At 40.1% G+C, this 23,831-nt stretch overlaps 2 protein-coding genes across 5 annotated transcripts in view; both read right to left on the bottom strand.

Annotated features, from left to right (window-relative positions):
• Window positions 1-15,103, bottom strand: part of osbpl9 (oxysterol binding protein-like 9) — a 32,019-nt gene extending 16,916 nt beyond the window's left edge. For both annotated transcript variants that reach the window (XM_067597001.1, XM_067597002.1), the window contains exons 1-4: window positions 14,947-15,103; window positions 11,883-11,933; window positions 7,881-7,959; window positions 682-758 (exon numbers count right to left, since the gene is read on the bottom strand). In XM_067597001.1, the coding sequence (XP_067453102.1) occupies window positions 682-758; window positions 7,881-7,959; window positions 11,883-11,933; window positions 14,947-15,057 (318 nt within the window). In that variant the 5' untranslated portion in view covers window positions 15,058-15,103. The remainder of the gene's footprint in view (window positions 1-681; window positions 759-7,880; window positions 7,960-11,882; window positions 11,934-14,946) is intronic.
• Window positions 15,104-17,363: 2,260 nt separating this feature from the next.
• Window positions 17,364-23,831, bottom strand: part of abl2 (c-abl oncogene 2, non-receptor tyrosine kinase) — a 28,383-nt gene continuing 21,915 nt past the window's right edge. For all 3 annotated transcript variants that reach the window (XM_067596993.1, XM_067596994.1, XM_067596995.1), the window contains exon 11: window positions 17,364-22,591. In XM_067596993.1, coding sequence (XP_067453094.1) covers window positions 20,769-22,591 — 1,823 coding nt within the window. In that variant the 3' untranslated portion in view covers window positions 17,364-20,768. The remainder of the gene's footprint in view (window positions 22,592-23,831) is intronic.

Below are 23,831 nucleotides of genomic sequence, written 5' to 3'. Positions count from 1 at the left end.
AGGAGGAGCAGGAAAGGCAACTGGCCGAGACACTTGACACCCATAAAGCATTGAAACACAAACAAAAGGGGACAAAAACAAGTCAGTAGATCAGGAGATCAGCAGTAAAACAAACATGGAAACTGTCTTTCCATAAACCTAAGTAGCAAGCTCCTGTCCAGTCCAAACTAGCCACCTATTGCCCTAACATCCTGCATTTATGATTACATGGATGACACCGTTATTTCCATTAACACTGACAAGACTCATCACAGGCTCTCAACTGCTTTGTTGAGCAAAACAAAACACAGAGCTGATAACACCACCCAAGATGCAAAGTCCCTTTAAAGCCATTATATCAGTGTATAGTGTGTAAAAATCTCACAATGGAAGTTATCTAAAATCTGAATCTTTCCCTGACTAAGGGCATCCAAATTTGCACACCAGTCATTTTGTCGACCATCTGTACGAGTTTATTCTTCAGGTATTAAACCAATAATAGCATGTTTGCTTATGCAAATGGATGATAAATAGTAAAACTGTAAACATTAGATGCTGACATAGAAATTTGCATAAACAAGTGAGCAAACATCAAGGGGCCCCACAGCCAAACGATTTTTTCTTGTAACTATACTGGATGGATTAGACACACACACACACACACACACACACACACATACGAACATGTGTTTGGCTACTTACACGGAGCTGAAGGGTGTGACGGAGGATGGTTCCCTCTAAGGCGTGGATCCACTTCTCCCGCTCGTCTGCATCTCGGGCTGAGGGCAAAAGCATACAGACACACCCAGTGAGCCATGTTTTCCATGCAGACACCATCAGCAGCCATTACACTTGTGTTACATACTAATGATACCAGGACACAACAGTGAGATGACATGAGTGCTGGTGACGTATTGATGAATACTGTGTATTCATCTCAATAAGAAAACTTTGTTTCATCCAAATTGACCTAATTCTGCTTAACCTCAAACTCAGAGCTTCGTCATCAGATGTGCAGTACATGGAGTTTCGCAAATAAGACTTATTACAATGACTATAACCATGAGTGTTATTTATACAGCACATTTTATACATTTGAAAGCCGAATTATATGCTTTACAAACGAAGCAAACAACAAAAGATAAAAAACAAGTGAAGTAAAGTAAAATCAAATAGAAACACATATAAATCAGTAAATAATAACTTCCTGGATGCAAATCAAATGCAGAAAGATGTCTACAACTTTCCTAAAATGTTTATATACACTCTTAAATTTCCTTAAATCTGCAGTGCGGAACTTTTGTCACCCCCTTCTGGCAGTGAGAGTAATTACACAAACACTGTCAACATCATCGGCGCAGACCCATGACGTATTTTACGCAAGCCAGTCCCCGCCCTGGCGATAAGAAGTGGTTGGGGCGCATTGTGGACGGTCTGCCCTGGTTGACAGTCGCAAACCAATCATTGCTAGCTGACGTAAATCAGATTTAAAACCTTGATAATGCGAAATACAGAGAGATTTACCCAGTGGTGATAGGCTTGATCAGCATTGTGTGAACTCGTTTGGTAAGGGCTTGAATGTAACGGACGTTCTTTTATATGTAAAAGTCCCGCACTGCAGCTTTAAATCAGAGAATCTTTTCTAAGCTTAAATGGCTACAATTTAGCAAACATTTAGCTGTGTTAATGTACTAAATAAAATCAACTGGACTGGCCTGTCAACTTGTTGGTTAGTATTCATCCAAATTTAAGTACAGTATGAACTTTTATCAGAGCATCTAATTGTGAGCGTAGCTATATATGACTGTGCCTAAATATAGTATCATTTTTTAAATTATTTAAATCAGGCAATATCTGACCAAATACACAAACACTAAGACAGAGAGATTTGAGCACTCACATTTTTGATGGGTGGAAAAAGGACTCAAAGTATTGAGCTTTGACAACCAGCCCTATGATAGTGAGGAGTGGCTCAATATCAAAAGAATCTATACTTGTATGATCCTTGTAAAAATCCTGAGTTAAAGCTCCTTCAAAGTAGTGAGGCAGCACTGTTTTTTCCAGACGGAGCCTTTGGGGTGGTTGTGTGAAATGGAGCAGGGCGAGGCTGCACCCTCAGAGCAAAGACAGAGAACAAACAGACTGCCAGTGACATTAAACAGTGACCCGATACAGGCCACAACACGTGCATCACACACGTTCAGACTGCAAAAGGCACATGCATGGTTTTTTGGTGCCAGTAGCGAACAAAGGTACAATATGTGGTCCTCTGCCAAGACACTGAAAGGACTGAAATGGACTCCACTCTGTCAGGTTGTAGCATGTTTGCAGGAGCAACATACTGTATATTAAGAAGCGCACTGAGAAGGTTTTCACTTCTTGCATGGAGACTAGCTTTATTACTGCTACTGAACTGTATATAATGGCAACAGTTGACCCTATACTAAAATTATAAGTCTAAAAGCTGTGAAAAAAGAACTTAACATAAGATATATGCCACTGAATTAGTCATTTTTCATTAAGCTGGAAACAAGACAGTACAGCAGATGAATAGCTGTGCTAGCACAGAGCCTGACCAGTGCTACAGCAGAGAAGCTTTTAAAGACATTAAAAAAGTAGCTGAAGCTCAGGCCAATCCACTCAGACAGCGCCTCGCTGGCCTCTCATTTTCCCCTCAGCCAAACAGACTCTTCAGGAGGAAGAGATTACTGTGGTTACTGTTGTTTAGCTCTATTCATGACAGAAGAGAGGTAGCACCGGGGCCATTCAACAAAAAATAATACTGTAACTGTATAAGTTGTGTCACAAGTCCAATCTTTGTCCGAGTATGCGGCTAACACGTACACTGATTTATTTTCCCTGTCCGTTGATATACTCAACAAATCTGCAGCCTATCTGCCATTCAGTTAGCCAGTAGGCCAGTCACATGAGGGAACACACCGCAAGTCATGACAGAGGCTGTCATCTGATGACAACCTCCTTTGTTAATCTGCAGGGTTGCATATTCAACAACCAGCAAGTTATTTGTCATTTAACATTTACTTGTCCTGATATAGAAAAGGAGAGCAGGACAAGGTGAAGTTAGAGAAGTGGAAAATATATAATAAGATTAGGGTAACATATACAACAGTCTGAGCAATGAGTTACTGAGCGTAACCCAGAAGTTACTGACGTTAAGGTTTCCATATAAAAAAAGACCTGGGACGAATTCATAATGTGCTTATTTAAATTATTTAAGTATCTAGAATATGTCCCTTTCATTAATTTTCTGTCATAGGAAATAATACATGAGGAGATTTCCCTGATATCTAAGTTTACAGTGAACACTCTCTGTTCCTTCACAATAAGAAGGGTTTATACAGGCTCGGTACGTGCTATTCTGCAGCACTTATCAGATTTAATAGCACAACAGAAGGGGCAAGAGTCTAAAAGTCACTAAGTTATGTTTTTTCTCCTGCACAAACCTGACATAAACAACACTCTGGAGTTTTATGATGTTGTTTGAACCCTCTTAGGGTGTAACACTGTCTCACAGTCCAGCCTTAACTCGGGTCTGTCATTACAGAGGAAGGTAAACCGACTAAACCCATTACTGTAGGAGGCTCTAATGCAGAGAGGCACAGCAAGGCCATTAGGAGAACATGCACATACAGACACTAAACCTCACACACACACACCTTATTAAGAATTACAATCAGACTTAGGTAGATATTTGATGAAGATCCATGATACATACAATGGCTAAAAAATAAGATACTTTAAAATAAAGTAAAATAACAACAACAATAAGATACTTTAAATTAATGCCAAATGAAAAACACTTTCAACATACAGAGCCAATACAGTGCCTGATACCAGAGCAATGTGGGTACATTTGCTATAGAGTATGTGTTAATGTAGTTTTTTCACAAGAGGAAATCAAAGTAATGTCTTGAAAAAATAAACACTACCAGAATCAACAATAATGCATATAATGTACCTGATTGGTACCATGGAAGTACAATAGACTGGACAGCTGAAGGACAATCTGTAGTCACCAAATAGTCCAAAAAGAATCTAAAGAATGATTTTACTTGAAAATGCAACATACCTGACACTACATTGCAACTGCAAATGTGTTTTGGCACCAGGATTATACGTGCCTCAAATTCCAAAGATCCATTTGCTCCTCTTCTTATTTACCCTTCAGAAGGCTGAAAACTTTTACAATCTCTTTACAGTATGCAGTCAATCTCTCAACAGCTCTTCATCATTTTAGCCTTTTTTGATTGCATTTTTTTCACATGTGAATGCAGTAGATGTTACATGTTTGCGTGTTTGCCACTCTGGGGGAAATGACTGTGGCAACTTCCATGTACATGTCCTGTACTGATTTTTATCTTCATTTCATTGTTTCATCTTCTTGTTTTTGGCTTATTCTGTACATGCATTTTGAAAAATGCTATAGCAACACCAACATATTGGCATACTGTAGGCATCAGCTGATTTCAACTTGGAAAAGCACTATTGATATTGGCCCTGTGTCATGTTTACACTCATACTTTACTGTAAAACCAGCAATTTTGTGGTCAACTTATATGTCATATGTTCATCCTTCTGCCAAATTAATCATAGAATAATGACATGCCTGAAAACTGTTTCTTTTTACCAGTGGGTTGTTTCTTTGACAGGTTATCAACCAGACAACCATCTTCTATCCCCAACTTATATCTGGCAGAGTTAACTGGTTACAACTTAAGCAGTTTGTGTACATAAATGAAGATACTTGAAGTTAAAAAAGTAAAAGAGTGGAAGAACCTATACAGAAAGGATATTTTGGCATGGTCACCTAGACTACATGTACAAAGTGCCATCATAGTTGAGAAAATGGAAAGACAATGGCGACAGATACATTATCCAGACTAACAGACTAGTACAAGGTAGTATCCCAAACCCATGGGTTATCCTCCCCTCTCTGTGGTCAGGGTATCCATCACAAACGTTTTCCTTTCTCCAAAATGCCTCTGTGAATTATTCATCCCTCTTCTCTCTACTTCCTCCTCCTGCAATCTTCAGACAAGCTGATGAAATGCTCCAGTGGGAGGGCCTGATGATCTGGACTGCTACCTGTCAATACTACCCAAACTGTGGTACACCATTCCAGGATGAATATAATCTCTAGTCAATACACAGTAGTAATATTGTCTTAATGGGAATACCAAGTGTTCAATAGTTTGCTCCTTTAATCTTGATGTGTCCCTTAAAACAAGACCAGACACAGTCCTGAAAGTGGTGAAAAATGGAGACCAAGGTGAGAAATTTGAAAAAGGAAGAGAGCAGACACAGGAGTTGAGGAAGGACCCTGGAGAGAGGAGATGAGAGAGAGAGCGAGGTGGTCTCTCATCCTTGTTTGACGCTCTCTGTCAGGCTCAGTGGGCTGACAGAGAGAGGGAGGAGGAGACGAGATTGATAGCTACTGTGGATGAGAGGAGGCGAGTTAGAGCAGACGGGGGAAAGAGGAAAAAGGGGAAGCTAAAGGGCTCTCAGGCAACTCTGATGCACCGCCGGGGGAGAGGAGATGATGAATAATGGATGCTCCTCTAAATAGAAAGACAGTACAGAGCTGCTCTCCAGGCGAGCACAGTGGCCGGCCGGCTCAGAACTACACTTCACCCTGTCAGCTGGACCGTCCCATAAGAGCACCTACTGTGCCTCAATCTTGCATCATATCATGAAAAACACTTTGATAATGGGCTGTATATCAGCAGATGTGTAATTAGACATTTAAATTCCAGTAAATGGCATCTGTCTATCCCTAGTGGTTTTCTCTTGACAGTAATGCTCAACATCCATACCTTACACACGCACACACAGACACTGCTGTGAATCCTCTGAGACATGTTAAGAACAGGATCATTTTACAGCAACAGAGAAATCTCCTCTGCCCAACATCCTGTGTATCTCCTGATATGCAAGCTAACAGTTGATGGATCCAGAATGTCATGTTCGGCACGCATTTAGTGCCAATTTTCTGCCCATTCGTCCAGCGGTAACACGTGAGACAGCACGGCGGTCCTCTGGGTATCTGAACAGCAGATGTGTCTTACAGTGACATTTTATTGTTTGCTCGCAAACAAAAAAGATGATCACGGGGGTAGAAATATGAGGCAAAGAATCAGATTGTCCTGTGCAACTTGCTGCTTACAGAGATAATTTATTCCCACACTGTTGCTTTAGCTTATCTAACAAAAAGTAGAAGGAAATATTTAAATTTAACATAATCTTTGCATATTCTAACATCTTGTAGCATTGCACCATCATATTTATTACACGTATTGTTTCGTCTTTGCTCTTAAATTTGGACTCATTAAATGAACATATCATTTGCATACATTGCTGTTCCCTCCCTTATAAAGAAGTCTCACAGACTCAGCTAATTCAGATAATATCCACCAACAACTGAACATACAAAGTTGAATGAATGCACCTTTAACTGAGGTGCTACAGACAGACTGTGACCACAGAAAGGTCCAGAATAAAAGGAAACAAACACATCTCTATGGGAAAATGTGCAAACAATTATCACCGTCCTGAGGATGGCAGGATGTTCCAGTGATCAAGTAGGCCTACAAGCACCAGTAAAAACAAACATCTTTTTTCTAACTAACACACCTAGTCTGTACAAACATTCACGTAATCTAGGACACCGCTCTTCTCTTCTTAATAATTCCTCACGGCCGACAGCTGCTTTACACTCTACTATCACACTGCTCTGAACTGTCCTTGAACCTCAATAACAAACCCATACACCCGGACGCTATAGAACACGCTGCTCCACCCTAACCGAAGATCCCAGAAGACAAACAAACAACGCCTCCTCTCGAGCCTGTCATCCGGGACTGGCATGCATGCGGACCAAGAGACGTGCACGGTTTTCTCCTTACCCTTTCGTTTGTAGAACCACAGCATACAGCTTCGGAACACAGACATGGGAGAGGGCATGGAAGAGGTGAGAGGGGCGGGGGGCCCATGGACTGTGGCAGGTGACGGTGAAGGGGAGGTGGTGGTGCTGAAGTGTGAGGGGTTTGGTGTTGGCAGTGGGGGGAAAAAAATGGATACAAATGGACAGATGGAAGATGAAGGAAAAATGATGGAGGTTAGTTAAAGACCTGGTGAAGTGACAGAGTAAAAAAGGGTGTCTGTGGTGTACTGGACTGGACAGCTTCCTGTCAAAAAGGAGGGAAGGGTTGGCACGACGGGAGGGGGGGGATGCTGTAGCTGGGAGCCAATCCTGTCCCTATGGAGTGACTGGTTGTTAGATAGCGAGCCGCGGCGGCAGCAGTGTAGCGAAGGGCGAACAGAGGCAGTAACCAGAAGAGACCTGAGCTCAGCTTCCAGCTCAGCAGTATTCCCTTATTATTCCCAGAGGCTCAACTGCAGAGACACACAAGCAGCAATCTTCCTCCTCAGCCACAGTCGGGAGGGCTGAGGGGAAAAAAAAAAAAAAAAGCCTTACTTGCTCACACTGTTCCAGAGGAATCTGTCTAGCTTGCAGTGGAACAAACCTTGTTTATCTACAGAAATACGTGTCAGTCCAACTTCACAGAGCTAAAAGACGTTCCACAGGATAGAAGAAAAAGCTCAGATGCACACAGCACGCTTTGACATTGTGTAGATGTCTGTGTGCATGTGTTTCCTGGCATTAGAGCAGACCAATCCAAGTCTTTTAAAAGGCGGGGAGGGAAAGAGGAGTGAGTAAGAGACGGAGTGAGAGAGAGAGAGAGAGAGAGAGAGAGAGAGAGAGAGAGAGAGAGCAAAGGAACAGCAGGGATGGGTGCAAAATCACAGAGAAAGAAAGCCAGAGGCAGAGAGTAGAGTAGCAGATGCGTAAAGAGGACAAAATTAAAAGCGGGACATCTCACCTTGGAAATGGAAAGTCTTCTGGTCCACAGTGATGGTGAATGTGCTGTCGTCCTCGTCATCGATGCCGATAACAGCTCCCTGAGCAGAGAGAGAGAGAGAGAGAGAGAGACAGAGAGAGAGAGAGAGAGAGAGGAAAAAGCAGGCAGTCAGACAGCGGGACACGTCATGCTCCACTTTCCATTTCTATCCTCATGCCCTCCACATGTTTCTGCAACCCTTTACTGGGTCTCTTTTGCGTATTACCCTTGGTCCAACTCAGCACCTCACTCTCTCTCCTCGTTTGAAAGCTTCATCTCCTCTTGCCTTATCATCTCTTTCTCATAAGAACTCTGTTTCTCTCACACACACGGACACACACACACTCAAGTGCAGCCTTTTGGAACACGGGAGAGAAGAAGGGAGGGGAGGATAAGGGGGAGGAGGAGGAGGAGGAGGAGGTGGGATTTGGGAGAACGAAAGGAGGAGAAAGGCAGGGAAGGGTGGAGAGAAACAAACACTAGGGACCAGCAGCTACAGCAGCCAACGGGAGGGAAAGAACTGCAGAGAAAACGGCCTACTGACTTGCTGGGACATTCGCTCCTAGCAACAGAAACTGGGTGTGTGACTCAGAGCTGCCTAATACAGAAAACCTGCAATTAATAAAAACAAAAACTACATGGGTGGACAAAATAACAAACTCCTGTAAATATCTTGTTACCCAACCTAATAGCAATGCAATAAATACTACTTTTATGAAACTTAAAATGTGTTTGTTACAGTTCAGACTGTAAAGGGGTGTAGACCAAACTCTATGGTCATTCCTGAGGATTTAGTTTGTGTTGTTGTTGTATTGCATTGGATTATATTGTCAGTTTGTGCAGAGAGATCCCAATCCAAGTCCAAACTAATGGACGATGCAAAGTATAGTTAAGTGAACACAACTCTTTACAACATTAACATATTAATTCACCCCTTTCACTCAAAAACAAACATACCATATAGTGAATTCCAACATGTTAGAACTGACACATCACACAACGATAACGAGCAACAGCTCTAAAGAAAGTCCACAGATCGTAGTGACTTATTTCAGAAACACTTAAAAGAAATCTGGTATGCACTGTATCTTGTGGTGCATCATATTAATGAGGCTCAACAAATTAATAACATGAGATCAAACTGGGATATTCTCAGAACGCTTCTTTTTTTTCTTTTCTTCTGAACCTCTCAAGATATCTTACAGGAAAGCCCCTACTATCAGAGACAAGTTGACCCACAGTTGGCCTCCAACTAAATGGAAAATTAATGGTTTAAAAGATGACAAATGCATGAATGGAACATAACACATCAATCTTATGTATTTCAAAAGAAGTGTTTTTCTATTACAAGGACGGGCAATAAATCTAAATATTATTAATCTCACTCCACTGTCCTTGTAAGTGTTTCTACACTGACTGAAGGAATTGACTGAGTGGGTGAACATAATGATCTTTTAATGGTGGAAGAAGTAGGATGAGTCCTTTACCAGAGGGAGACAGAGAAGTCTACTGGGTTGTTTTTTTTAATTTAATGCCTTTGTATATCCGGGTCTGAATGACAGACACAGATTAGAAACCCTTTTTTATAAACATTGTTCATGACTGTTTGATTTGTTAAGTCATTATTTTCAATATGCGATAATGTGTATCTGTTATATATGTTATGTGATGGAATAACACTTCCAGTCTATTGTCTACATAATAAAATGGGTGTAATCAGCATTTTTATTATCTCTGCTCTGATGCAGTCATTGTACAGAACCATGTTTCTTTTTGCTGACCACATAGTATAGCCTCATAAATCAGTGTATAGTTCAACATGTCCTCGACAGTATCCCTTAAAATGGATGCACAAAAGATAATGATTAATTAAAGGGATGCTGTAGTGCACTGTTTTATTTTCCACATATTTCTTATTTTTTAAACTTTTTCATTTGGAGCAACTCTTACTGTATGTCGAAGTTGAATAATTTGACTCAATGAAAAACTTAAATGCCTTGTGCCACATGAAAGTAATACACTAACAACGTGTGTAACACTATGGTTTCTGGTTATAGTGTTAATGCAAAGCAAGTCTGGTCTAGACCACAGATAAAGCCTGTGGGTAAAAAAAATCACTTAGAAGAAACTGAAACTAGGGTTGTACAATATACGATACAGGGATCAGGATTTGATAGAAGCAAAGTTTCTAACAACTAAATAACTGTCTATGATAAGATGAGTTTGTTTTTCCTTAGGCATAAAATGTGCATAACAGCTTAACAATTTTTTATCTTTTTATAATTTGTTATTTTGGCCAAGTCAGCGTCTAGACCTCAGAGGGCGCTTAAGCAGTTTTTGAAGGAAGAATGGATGAAACTGCAGAGTCCCGATGTGCAAAGCTGACATACCCACATAGACTAGAGGCTGTAAACTGTTGCAAAAAGGGCCTCTACTAAATTATATTCAGTTAAATTATTATATAAAATTGTATTGTTTTGTGTTTTATATTTTTAATTAACTTAGATCAACTTATAGAGGTTGTTATCCATTGTAATTGATGAGATTTAGATGATATTTTGATACATTTTTCAGGCTTCATGGTGTGTATCATGAAATTTTTTTGTTATATTGTTGTACTCCTAACTGCAATGTGTGACACATGACTAAATCATACTAGATCCTCTTTTCATGTAGTTTCAGAAGATACTTCCTCCCTTCAGTGGAACATAAAGCAACATTTTCAGGTGTCTCGTAATGCCCTCTGGCCTCAAACAGGTGTGGTGGGATAAAATGTGGCAAACACCACTGCTTCTGTTCACTCTCATGAGAAACATCACCTCCTTGATTTTATAATCAGTGCTCTAAAGTCAGAGTGACTGTGAGGCGTCTAAAAGTTAACAATGACTTGTTAGGAATTCAGATGAGGAAGAAAACAACATCTGGAGTTCAAGTCCAGCTCTACTTTGGCTTTTACAAAAGGTTGAGGTCACAAGAGCGAAAGCAAAAGTAAAGAGTAAAGAAGGCATCATAATGAGATTTCATCCAGAAAACAGCAAGCAGAGACAACAGAAAAAGTATTGAACATGAAGTTTTACAGTAGCTGTTGGACATAGATAACTGTTTTAAGTCTTCATTGCCCACAAAAGCTCAGTTTCTTTACTACACACACACACACATTAACATCCTACACTCTGTGATGACAAGAGTTGTCATCAAGTCACTATAAGATGTACAGTAAACACAGGACAGGGACAGACAGACAGACCTTTGCTCTGATTTCTACAAGCAGCTAAAAGCTCTGCTGCTAAGTGATATCAACTAACTCAGAGAGAAAGAGAGAAAGTAGAAGTCATAGACACTGCAGAGGCCCTTAAATTCTTAAAGTGGATCTACCTGCTGCAATACAGTGACTCGATTTATAAACTGAATAAGGTCATACAGACATGTTATTGTGCTTTAAAATTGCTCTACTTCCATCATTGCATCCTTAATTATTAATAAATGAGAGCTCATTCTTTCAGGACTAAAGTAGGCTCAGTCCCATGAACACTTTCTGTATTAGAAATCTTCAGTTCATCTCTTTATAAGAATAACAAGAGCAGATACTGTAGTAGTGTAACTGCTGCCATCTAGTGGACATTACTCAAGACTAAAGACACATTTTAAAGGCTAACGCCTTTACTGGCAAAGCTACAAAAGCGTAGCAATGGAGCTGTGGATATGGCTCAAGGAAACTAATGACATCTGTTGAATTAGGCCAATAAAAAAGGCAATTAGTATATTAGACGAGAACTGCACAATACTGCAAAAAGACTGCATTGACAAAGCAAATCTTCTGAGAGTCTTAGTGGACTGTGTGTACTATACATGGGACTACCATACGTTGAGCATATGAAAATTCTTCTAAATACCTGCAACCAGCAACTCAGCCAAGCATGCAGAGTATGCTTAATAGTATTATCAAAGACAACTATCAGGATGGCTTCGATCCTGGGAACTTACCCTGAGACGCACACAGCCTCTTCTGGATCCTCGCATCATCTTGTCCTTGGACTGAAAAACCAGCAACAGAACAAATCAGGGATACAGTCAGTAAACAAAGGGCAGGGTAGGCATAATGACAGTTTCATACAATTTGAATTTACATTTAAACTAGAGGTAGACGATGCAAGTTTTCACCGTTTTGGTTTAGTAAGAACATTTAACATAAATCAGCATGTAGAGATTATAACACACATGTAGAAGTTAACCCACATATAAACTACAGAGTAAATGTGGTCTGTATGTCGTAAGGTTATTAGTATCAATGAGCAATTTGATCCAACTGTAGGCTCTTAGTCAAGTTTTCCTTCTTAACTGCTGTCCTGCAGAATTAGGGCTGGGTATCGGTGCTCAATACCTTTAAGGCAGGGGTTCTTAACCTTTTATAACTTTGGGCCCACTTTGGATTGTTAAAAAATTTCAGAGGACCACCTTCCCAAAAAAAACAAAAAAACAAAAACAAAACCCAAAACAAACCATAACATGACAAAAAAAAGTCATGGTGGGATGGGTGAGAGGCTGATGCGCAGAGTAGCATTAAAAGTATCTTTCAGTTTGTTCCTTGCCTTTGATTTTGTGATGGTCACAATGGAAAACCCTAACTCACATAAATAGGTGGTCTTGAAAGGCAACAGAAATTTGATTGCCCATTTTGACAGAGAGGGATATTGACTGGCAGCCAGTATCCAGAATGAAGCAAGGTCAACTTGTGTGAGCTGAGGCTTCAGGCTGCTGATAGTTCCATCAGTTCATTTTCCAACACAGTGGATACGGCCATGTCTTCTGAAGCAGGATCCACAGAGAAAGCTAACTAGCTAACAGTGGCGTAACACGATTGTCGTTACTTAATGAAGTGTCATGATTGGCGTGGTGATATTAAAATGTAACTGGTCATTGAAATTACGCATTTTAATTTGATGTTTTTTATTTATGTGAATTCTTGAGCACATTTAGATATAAAAATAACTAGCTTTGCAAACTTTGTAAACTACCAGAAAAAATATATTTTAATCTATGGCAGTACCACTACCTCCGCGGCCCACTTGATGGTGCTCTGAGGCCAACCTGTGGGCCACGGCCCACTGGTTGAGAATGGCTGCTTTAAGGTATCGAGCCAGTACCAACTAGTATTGAAACTTCTCCAGTCAAACGATACCTGCATTCGATCCTTTTTGTGCCCAGATCTAGAAAACAGTATATGGTTTTGCTTGCAGCCAATCACCGCAAGTGTTCTTCAATTTAATGCAACGTGTGATTGGCCCACTACGGCAGCAGCTACAACCTATACACTCTGCAGGAATAAAAATTCATTGTACAGTTTTGTGCAGTTATTTAATAAATATTTCAATAATTTGAACACGTTAAAAATGTATTTGTGTAAAAATAATTTGGATGAGGAGGAGTGGCGGCATTTTACACAACTAAATGCTTCCAGTCACATGGAATCTAATTAAGTAGGAAAAAAGGTATCTAATTAAGTACTCTATTGGTATCATTATCACTATCATTATTAGGTACTGGTATTGATACTGGTATCGTAATATTTTAAAAAGATACCCAGCCCTAAGCAGAATTGGGAAAAAAACAACCCCTAACCAAAAAGGTGAACTTAAGTCCTACATTACACTGGCTGCAAGAGGGGACTAAAGTGTGACTCGAGCCACAACCTACTACACTGTTCCTGAGTGCGTCACTGAGTAAACTTGAAAGGAAGAAAAAAAGAAAAGGAACCGATTGACATTACACCTGATTAGTTTTTCTCTTACTAAAATGATTTCACTGAAAATTATGATACATTTTGTTTGGCTGCAACTAACAGTGATTTTTGATTTACTTTTTGGCATTGTCTGTAACTGATTGACCAGTATTTTTTTTTTTAAATTGCAGATTAATATTTTGTTGCCTGACTAATCAATTAATCTATTAGGCCTAACAATTTCACCTCTACATCAGACACAAGCGCTACTCCTTTTTGTTCTAATTTGACATATAAGGGTTGAATAATTAATCAAAATATTATCAAAATCACAATATGGCTGAGTGAACTGAAACTTTTAAATACATTTTTGCACTGAAGGAGACTTGTGGATTTTGGCCTCCATCACTTACACTGTAAATGTATTATGAAGGGATCTTCTAATGGTCAATATGAACAAGATGAATGATTATAGCAAGAAAAACCTGTTTCAGTGCTCATGTGGGCACCTGACTGCTGTTTTAAAGCAGACTTGAAACATTGTGAGCCTGTCCTTTAAGCTTTCTGTCAAGATCACACATTGATTTTGGACTCATATTAACTTGTTGACAAGGATGGAAATATGGGACTTTGATCGGGAAATGTTATTAGAGGTTTATTCTCACACTTAATCAAGCACTTTCTCTCATCCAACACACTGATAAAACCGTCTTTCAGCCATCTAAACAAACTCATACTTCAGTAAGGGCTCAGGCTAGGGTCTGGTACAGAGTTTATAGTCATTTAAAACAACACACTAACGTTACGTACAAATACATGTACATCAGACATCCAATATATGATATATATAACTTTCTGAGAGGAGTGGACAGCTCTTAGTAGTTTCCTACCTGATTATTACAGCTTGTTTCACCAGCATTAGCACTGACAGGTCTTTGTCTGGTTTACTGTCGACATTACTGATCAGTGAACAGTAGATTCATTTGTCAAAAACTCTAACTAGCAGCCACTGTCTCCTCCCGCGGTGCCTTGTTAGCTATTTGACTCACAAACAAGCGAGTTTGGGACTGTTACACAACCACAACACACACATAATACTGACTCTTTCTCTCTTAGTATAGTCAATTAGTCGCAACGAAGCTGCTGCCGACGAGTGTGTGCGTTTCAGCTTTTTAGCTTTGCTAGCCAGCAAAGATAAGACTCCCAACTCCGGACCAACACAAGGCCCCTTTCCCCCACTTAGGTTGGGAAAACCCGGCGGCAACTTCCATAATCTGGCCTCTCTCGCGAAGCAGTTTGGCGTTTACAAACCGTAAGAGGCGAACATACCGTGTAGTAGGACAGCAGGCCGGCGTTGTAGTCCAAAACAAACCAGCGATACTGCCAGCCTTTCATGACGTTAGTCCACTTGCTAAGCGGCCCCTCCATGATGGACGCCATCTTTACAACAGCTGCGGTTGGGGAGGAGTCGGATATGGTGTGGGACGGCGTCACGCGCAGCAGGACGCTGCTGAGGAAGATGATGATGGTGATGCTCCATTTGGAGTGATATACCTCTCCATATATTATTTAAATAGGGTGGATTTAACTTTTTTCTTGTTTTTTTTTTACTATGACATTGATAAAATCCCAGTAAAAATGTCCGCTTCTCATCGCCAGGCTTTCTTGTAATAGTCTCTCATACAATTTTTCATCTCATAACTATTTGATATGGAATAATAAGGACATTTTATATAAACACAAATCTCTATTAATGGAATATTGGTAGATCAGAGTTTGTCAGAATATAACTGTAACTATGTGCCCGTATCAAACTTTCCTGATTATCGTAGGTAAAAATATCACGATAAACGGTATTATCACAATAACCGCATTTCCTGAAATCCTTCTATTAGTGCTAAAATATATTTATATTACTTTAAATATACAGTGGTCTTTATGTTGCAGCTTCGTTGGACACTGCATAAGAAATAACATCAAAAACATTTTAACTCTGTAAAGAAAAGCAGATTAAGTTTAAGATAGCTGACTGGAGATGACTTTAAATGCATCTCAGTGTCTCTTAGATTCTACACACACATTCATATTTTGGAAATTTATTAATTTTTCCAGATGAAATTGATTGTTTGTTTCCTGGAGTGCAAGAACTTTAATTGTAGTAAATGTTATAGTGTAATCTGCTGGTGTTAACAGTTCAATATTTTTTTAAAAGGCAGAGAAATTTGTAAACACAGAGACCATAATAACTGTTATATTGGACTCTTAAAGGCAACTTGTGGTTAAACAAAACCAAACTGCTTATGAAGGAATTAGAGCTGCTGTGTTCACAGTGTCCTCTGAAAACAATATAATCACAATAATGACAGTACTAGTGGTTCCCAGTATTGACACCATCAGATGTTTTACCACTGTATATAATAGAAACAATATACCGGCACATCTCTACCTGTAACATCTGAGGATTATGAAAAGGTCTTCGGTGCTGTACCCTCTGGAGTCTGTGTGCTGTTGAAATCTCAGCCAAGGGTTTATGTCCAACAATAGCCGTGTTATCTCCAACATACAATCCCAACGGCAAAATGTGTTTCCCAGTTATTCTGGAACACATGAATTACATGAAGGACAATTATTACATGAAGTACATGATAAATCTTGTTATTATGACTAACTAGTGACTACAGCAAAGTACAATATCACCCTCTGACATGTGGAGCAGAAGTATAACAGCATAAAATGTAAATACACAAGTGGACTACAAGTACCTCAAAATTGTACTTAATCAGAGTAATTGAGAAAATGTACATAGTTTCTACATGTACAGCAAACTTCCCTTCCCACCATACTAATCCTTTATTCTTAAAACATACTGTCTGTCCCAAATCTACAGTACAGTGTGTCTCCTTAAATAGGATCTGAAGCTGAAACAATTGATTAATCAATTACTCGATTGGCAGTAAACAGATTTGCTTCAATTGATTAATTATTTAAGTAATTTTTTACAGCAAAATGCTAGAAATTCACAGGTTCCAGATTGTAAAATGTGAATATTTTCTGCTTTTTAGTCTTCTAAAGTGAGTATGTTTGTGTTTTGGACTGTTAGTCAGACAAAACAAGCTCTTTGAATGTGTCAACTTTTATGAACCAAACCACTAATTGATTGATCTAGATAATAATCAGGAAATTCATTGATAAGGAAAACAATGATTAATTGCGTACCTAGCTTTACCTAGCTTTAAAATTCAACTTTTCTCTTTTTCAGAACTTCACCACACATATAGTGTCTGCTTGTTCCTTTGCTCCAATGAGGCTGTGTGTTGGGTGAAATATTAAAATGCAAATTGATGTTTGCAGGGCTGCCAAATTACATTCAATAAAAAAAAACATCTGGATGTCTTGTATATCATGAAGATATTATTACAGTAAGTTTTCTGGGTGCCAACATATGGTGCTTATAAAGATTTTAAACTTTACCTTTTATTTCAATGTTTATTTATGCATCTATCATATTCCATCCCATAATTAATCTATTTTCTGCTTTCCAGTTTGTTATTTTGCTTTGATTTAGACAGCTCTCATTAATTTAAAGACATGAAGCAATATGTCACCTAAAAATGAAATGAAATGCAACCATCAGAGCAGCACTCTATTTGGCCACAGAACTCAATTTCAATCTTAAATAATTACCTAAAATTTATTTTTAAAAAAACAAACAAAGCTTAAAGGCAGATAGACAACCAAAAACGAAACAGTATTCATCAATATCTTTATTATTTACAATAGGCTTAACACTGATAAGCAGAACTTCACAGTAATATATAATGTGAGCTTTAAATTAAAAAAAAAACAACAAAAAAACAAAAACACAAAATATATATTTTGTACAATAAAAAAGTTAATGTTAACATCTCTGCCATTTTTCATCCCTGTTTAGATTCACATATTCCATTATGGTGTGTCTGTGTGTGTTGGTTTTCATTGCACTCGTACAACTGAAGAAGTGGCCTTTGGTATAATGATGTGTAACACACGTTCTCCAGAGCTGTTCTCCAAAACAGGGAGACAGGAGGGAAAAAAAAACAACAACAAAAATACAGATATACAGGATAAATGCAGCCAACATAAATAAAGACAATGCAGAAGACTGAAGATGACAATGAGCAGAAATGTTGTGGCATTGGTTCAGATATCAGATGTGAGGAAAAAACAACATTGGTACCAAATGAATTCATTGACACTGTAATCAATGATTGAATGACTACATGTTTTATTTCTTAAAAAGCAGTCCAAACTGCAAACGTGTTTAATTCTGGGAGGTTACATTTGTTATTCCACTCTTTGATAAGGCTTGAAATATTTTTAAGAAACCTGCTCCACAGAGATGCACTAAAAGTCAACGAGAACCAAACGGGCAAAGAGGCCAAACTGCTTCTAGGCAACAATAAAGAATACAGTGAAAACTTTAAGATGTGATGATTATGAGACAACAGAGCAGCTCGGGTTTAGTGCAGCAGACTCTTACGTGTCATTTAAAGGTGTGGCTGCACCATCAGTGTTAATGGCCACAAATAAACAACCTTTATTACTGAGTATCCAAATCCATAATTATAATAGACAAAGTGCACCTTTCAGTTTTCAAGTTTGCATCTGACCGTTAACCTCCAAATGTCAGATATACATGCTGTAGTGATGACGTTATCACAATCTCATGGCAAAGGAAAGATAGCACACTGCCATACTTGTGAATTCTTGCAGTGAGAGTGAACTGTACATAAATTATTTGTTCACAAAAAGGCACCAAGAATCATGAAACAACAACAACAAAAAAAGATAACATTTTTTTTTGCCCGTGTTACTTGAAAGTCACAGTGAATAGAAATGAATCAGTTAGTCTCATAGCATCCTGTTTGGCAAGAAATGGGACATTTTCACATGAAATGATGATATGATGATGATATGAAATGCACCACAACACAAATTGATACAAACTTTTACTTGGCAATCTATTATTTTGAAAGTGTTATGAACCTGCAGTGTTTACAGATGGAAGTGTTTGATTTTGTAGTATTCAGATGCAACATGTGTCAATGAACCAATGTGTCTGAGGCCTTATCCAGTGTACATTAAGATGTGAGCCAAGGCAAACAAAGATAATACAGATTTCTGTGAGTTGTGAGTGCACATATGTAATTCTGGCACTGTACACAGTTTAGTTTGTGCTCAAAAAATAGAGCAGCAGTTTCCGGAAATAATTCTATAGTGTGACCAAAATTAAACCTATGGGCCAATAAATTGTAAAAGAAAAAAAAAAAAAAAAAAAATCATAATAAATTAAAAAATGGCATCTTAAGAGATTCAATTCATGCAGATGAACATTCGACCGGGTTCAGAACTGAAGAGTAATACATTCATAAAGCAGATATTCAGATCTGGGTGGATGGGCCTCAGTCTTGCATCTCTTCAGTCAAAAACATTGCTCTTTATGTTGTGACTACACATAAATCTTTTGTTTTCTGGATATGAAATAAAACAAATATTTACATAACATGTCTCTCAAAATAGGTCTGTGCTTTTAATAAAAAAAACAAAAACAAGAATAATTTAAAATTCAAGTTCATACAGACATTCTAAAAAGTATTTTTCTTTGAATCAAATAATGTACAAATCGCTCATGTGCTGAAGACATACTGCAGTTTTTGTTTGTTGAGAGATCAGTACTGTGTGATTAGTGTAAGTAGGTCTCTGCATTTCGCAGTGTTCATACATTGAAGAATTTTGAGGCACTGAGGCCACGACAAGGCTACAGGGAATCCAGCACTGTCCATACTCGGAAGGACACTTATAGGAATACTGTCCCAATTCACCTGCTCATGCGCTACCCTGTGCTCTCCCCTCCTCACTCCGCTCTTATACGCTCCTAGGAAGAATTGTAGTGTGCAAGGATAACTGGACATAAATATTGAAATGCTTTAGGGGACTGGGGATTTTTTTCCCCCCCATTTATGTGGCACTGTGTTAAGGTGTGAACACCAGTCACGTCACTGAAGCGGAGACAAATGCTGTGCATATGATAAGTCACCCCACATTCATTCAGTTTTTAGTACTGTGAGGAAATAAAATGGATTAGAGTAGGAAAAAAGATTTTTTTTTTTTTTAGATTTAGATTTGATAAGCCTGTATTTGGTTTCATTTGAGCTTATTTACACGCTTGTCAAATGAAAAGTTTCAATGCTATTAGTGATCCCTTCAATCTTTCTCAATGGTCTCACCTTGTAGGGTGATGTGGGAATGTCACTGTCAAAACAATTGATTATTCTACAAAGACTATTCTTAAAAAAAAAAAAAAAAAAAAAAAAAAAAGGTTTGATCCGATACCAAGAAAAAGCCGTTTTGGGGAGCTTTAGAGGTTGCAAACATGTCCCTCTACTAAAAAATATTGGCTGTCAGCTGTAATCTATTAAATTAAAACAGTAAAAAAGATCTGCACATGTGTCAAATTGAGACCCCAAAACCTTGAATTATATCAAATCCTGATGTTGATGCTGTTTCCAGTCCTACAATGGCTTTTTAAACAAATGGCTTATGGTCACTCAGTTCCCCAGATACTGAGCTAAATACTCTACTGTGTAGTAACACAGTATACCCGACTGATGATTCACATTTTTGTGAAACACTGCTCGAGCTTGTCAGGGAAAACAGTTGTCTAGTATTCTCAGTAAGGCTGGGCACAACCACCATCATTCTCGCTCAGTATATGACAGACTGACAGATAAGCAGAGTGAGCTTAGACTTTACCTACCCTCTGGGCTGGCTACACACAGCTGATACGCTTGACATTCATTAAACAAAGAGGCCTTTATCGCGGCCAGGTGGAGACTTGGGGCGAAAACATTTCATGTTGGGACTTAAACCACATTTAGTTTGGTATGAACGTTTCTCAATATGTACAGGTCAGAGCAAAAATTAGTGTCCACACTGGCATCTTATGAAACGGTTGTTTGTAAACAATAAAAAGATTACATTTTGTAGTGATTTCTCTGAGGTACTTTAGTCTCATTTCGTCCCCCAAAAAGCTGTCAATAGAACCAGAAATAAAGAGAATATAAGCTGTCTGTTGTGTATTTTGGGGGTGACGGGTGGTGTTGTCACAGTGGCTACCTCTGTACTACGTCACTAATCTCTTTAATACAGCTGTGCAGGTTGTCCAGTACAGTGTTGGGCCCCACATTGCTCAGCCCTCCACCTCCTGAGGACGAGGCCCTCAGTTCCTGCAGGCTGAGCTCCAGCTTCACCACTGCCTCTCGGAAGGCAAATTTGTTCCTCATCTGAGGGATGCAGTCCACATAACCTGAGCAGTAGTCTAGCAGCTGGTGGCCGGCGTCCAGCACTTGGCTGCTGGATGGGCTTTCGGAGCTGGCGTGGAGGGCGCTGCTCAGGCACTCAGCGCACTCCAGCAGGGCCTCACGGCTAACCCGCTCCAGGGGCACCCTCTCCGCCTGCTGCCTGGTTCGCCGCAGTGCCACTTTGGAACCAGCAGATGGTGCTGAGTGTGAGGAGGGGGCAGCGGTGGTGGCTCCGTTGGCCATTTTGTTGGGAGTTGTGTTGTTGGCAGAGCAAGATGAGGAAAAGGAGGAGGAAGACGCAGGAGGCACTTGTGGTGGCGGCACTGACGGTCTACCCGTCGTTACTCCTCCTGACAATCGTCCTGACCTGTGACCTTTTAATGTGTCCCCGTTCACTTCCACTGGTGCTCCTCCTACCTGCTCCTCTCCATCACCGCTGTAGGAGTGTTGCAGGCTGCGCAGAGTGGGAGGGGGAGGAGGAGCACACTTGGGTTTTACAAGTCGCGGCCTGTCTCGGTCTGCTTGGTGCTCAGACAGCAGTTTGAAGCGGTTCCCCTGAGAGTCTAGCCCGACTAGGTGCACGTCAGCTGGGCTGTGCTTCAGAGTGGGGGAGATCAAGACTGGAACTTTGTGGTTGTGAGTTGGTGCACCTGCTGCAGCACTAGAACTAGAAGTCTTAGAGGGGGATGACCAGCTCTGCTGCCTGTCCAGTGCTCCCCCACTCTCCTCTCTACCCTCCCTGACCCGGGACAGACTGTCCGATTCCCCCACCTCCCCCCCAACCCCTGGTGCCCTCACCCCTACAGCAGCACTCCGGGGTAGTAGCTTGGCTTTGGGCCTTTCCCTGATCTGTGCGGTCCCCTCGTCCATCCTCCTAAGCAGAGTTTCAGAGGGCCGTGCGGCCCCATTCTCTGGCTGGGAGGTTGTGGAGGCAGTTCTCTCCAGAGGGGGTTTAGCACTGCGGTTCCTGGGTAAAGTCAGAGCCATACGCTCCAGGTCTGGCAGCCCAGCTGACATCGAGGAGGTAGAATTGGACCTAGGGAAGGGTTTAGGCCCCCCAACCATACTTCCAACCTCCTCTGAGCAGGTAGTCTTTCCTGTCCGTAGCCCCAGGGTCTTTTTAATGAGTCTAGGGGTAAAAAAGCCAGCGAGTCCTCCCCAACTGCTGCCACTTGTCACCTGTGAACCAAGGCCCCCACCAGAGGGTTTCTGTCCAAAAGTGGCCCCACAGCAGCGTGACTGACCCTGGGTGGGTTCCCCATGTGAATGGGACGGAGAGGCAGAAAAGCCCCCCAAACTGTCTGACTGGGGCAGCGGAGGAGGAGCGCTGAAATCAGCGGTGGGCTCATATTTCTTGTGAGGTTGTGTCTCCATCTCCCGGAAGGAACTGCTCCTTTTGGGTGGCGTTGGGAGATTCTGTTGGTGCTGAGAGGATGGCGAGGAGGAAGAAGAGGAAGATTTCTTCTTTATGAAGGAGCTAAAGAAGCCAGTCTTGCGGTCTCGTGTAAATGTGCCCACATCGTGTGCATCCTCTAAAAGGCTGCTGGGAGATTTATCTCGTGGCTGCTGCTTTCTGGGCAAAGCTGGGGAGCTGCCTGATCGGCCCTCCCCTCCTAGCAAAGTAGAAGCCCAGCCTGGAAAGAAAAAAGAGGAATGGATTAAAACCACACACAAAAAAAACCGGGGTGAACTCAGCAGGAACACGTGCATCTTTGTTCAAAGGTTGCAGAATATCTTGCAGACACAGCTAATGAAGGATATTGGTCTGATTTTTTTAGTCTCTCAATACGCTCGCCTATACATTAATGTCATTCATTCTTTCAGACAGCTGTGTATTGTTGCAATAAGATGGACTATTCCCTCTCTCTCTCAAAGCTGTTCTTTCCTCCTCGGGGACTCATGAGTGAGGAAAAAGCACTTCAGGAGAGGGGATGGAAAGTTTTGAGGCCATGCCAGTTGCACAAATGCACACACTAATTCAACAATTTACAAATTGCTCTTGTAAAAGATGGGGTGATGAATATACTTCAGGCACTTGACACACGCGCCAAAAAAACAAAACAAAAAAAACCTGCCCAACCACTGCTACTTGAAATGAGGTTGCATAACTTTGCTCAAACAGAAGAATACACTTTTACAAGCCTGCTAGCTGTTAAATCATTACAGAGCGGTGCACAATGTTCACTAACCAGGCAATGTACTGGTGATAAGAGAGGAGAAAACTGCAAAACCTAGTCCTTTATAACCAGATAATAACCAGATCATTGTCAGTTATATTAAGTGAATAAGGACAAATAGCAGATTGAATAACAGCACACTCCTAATACTGCTTCATCTTCATCATGTGCAATTAAATATAAATGTATACAAACAAGAAATATTTCTACAACACATTAGATGTGATTATAGAATTAAGAGATACAGGCTGTGGTGTTTTTGTGATTTTGAGACCTTGTGATTTTTCATTATTGTCGTATGTACACTTGAAACAACCAGTGAAGAAACGGATTGATATTTTAGAAGACTCTTGTCTTGTGTTTTATGACTTTGTGAAACTTATTGCATGTTCACAGTCCCACTTTTATTGGATTTAAGAAGTGATGAAGGCTTATGTTCATTGTATTAGTGAATACTTATGTTCATGGACCAAAACTTCAGAAGTCTTCTTTAAGTCAGTGACAGAAGAAATGACATAAAAAGGACAGATGAAGACAACCACAAAGGTCAGAATGTCTTTCTACATCAGATGAACACACAAATAAACAAAATTTTATTTTCAACATAAAACAAATAAATAAGCAATAACTTAAAACAAAAGACAAACAACAGACAATATTATTGAAATTTAATAATATTAGTGTTAGCAAATTGTAG

The sequence above is a fragment of the Thunnus thynnus genome, chromosome 8, assembly GCF_963924715.1.
Source record: "Thunnus thynnus chromosome 8, fThuThy2.1, whole genome shotgun sequence".
In the NCBI taxonomy this organism is placed as follows: Eukaryota; Metazoa; Chordata; class Actinopteri; order Scombriformes; family Scombridae; genus Thunnus; species Thunnus thynnus.
This window is presented reverse-complemented; position numbering and strand designations above follow the sequence as displayed.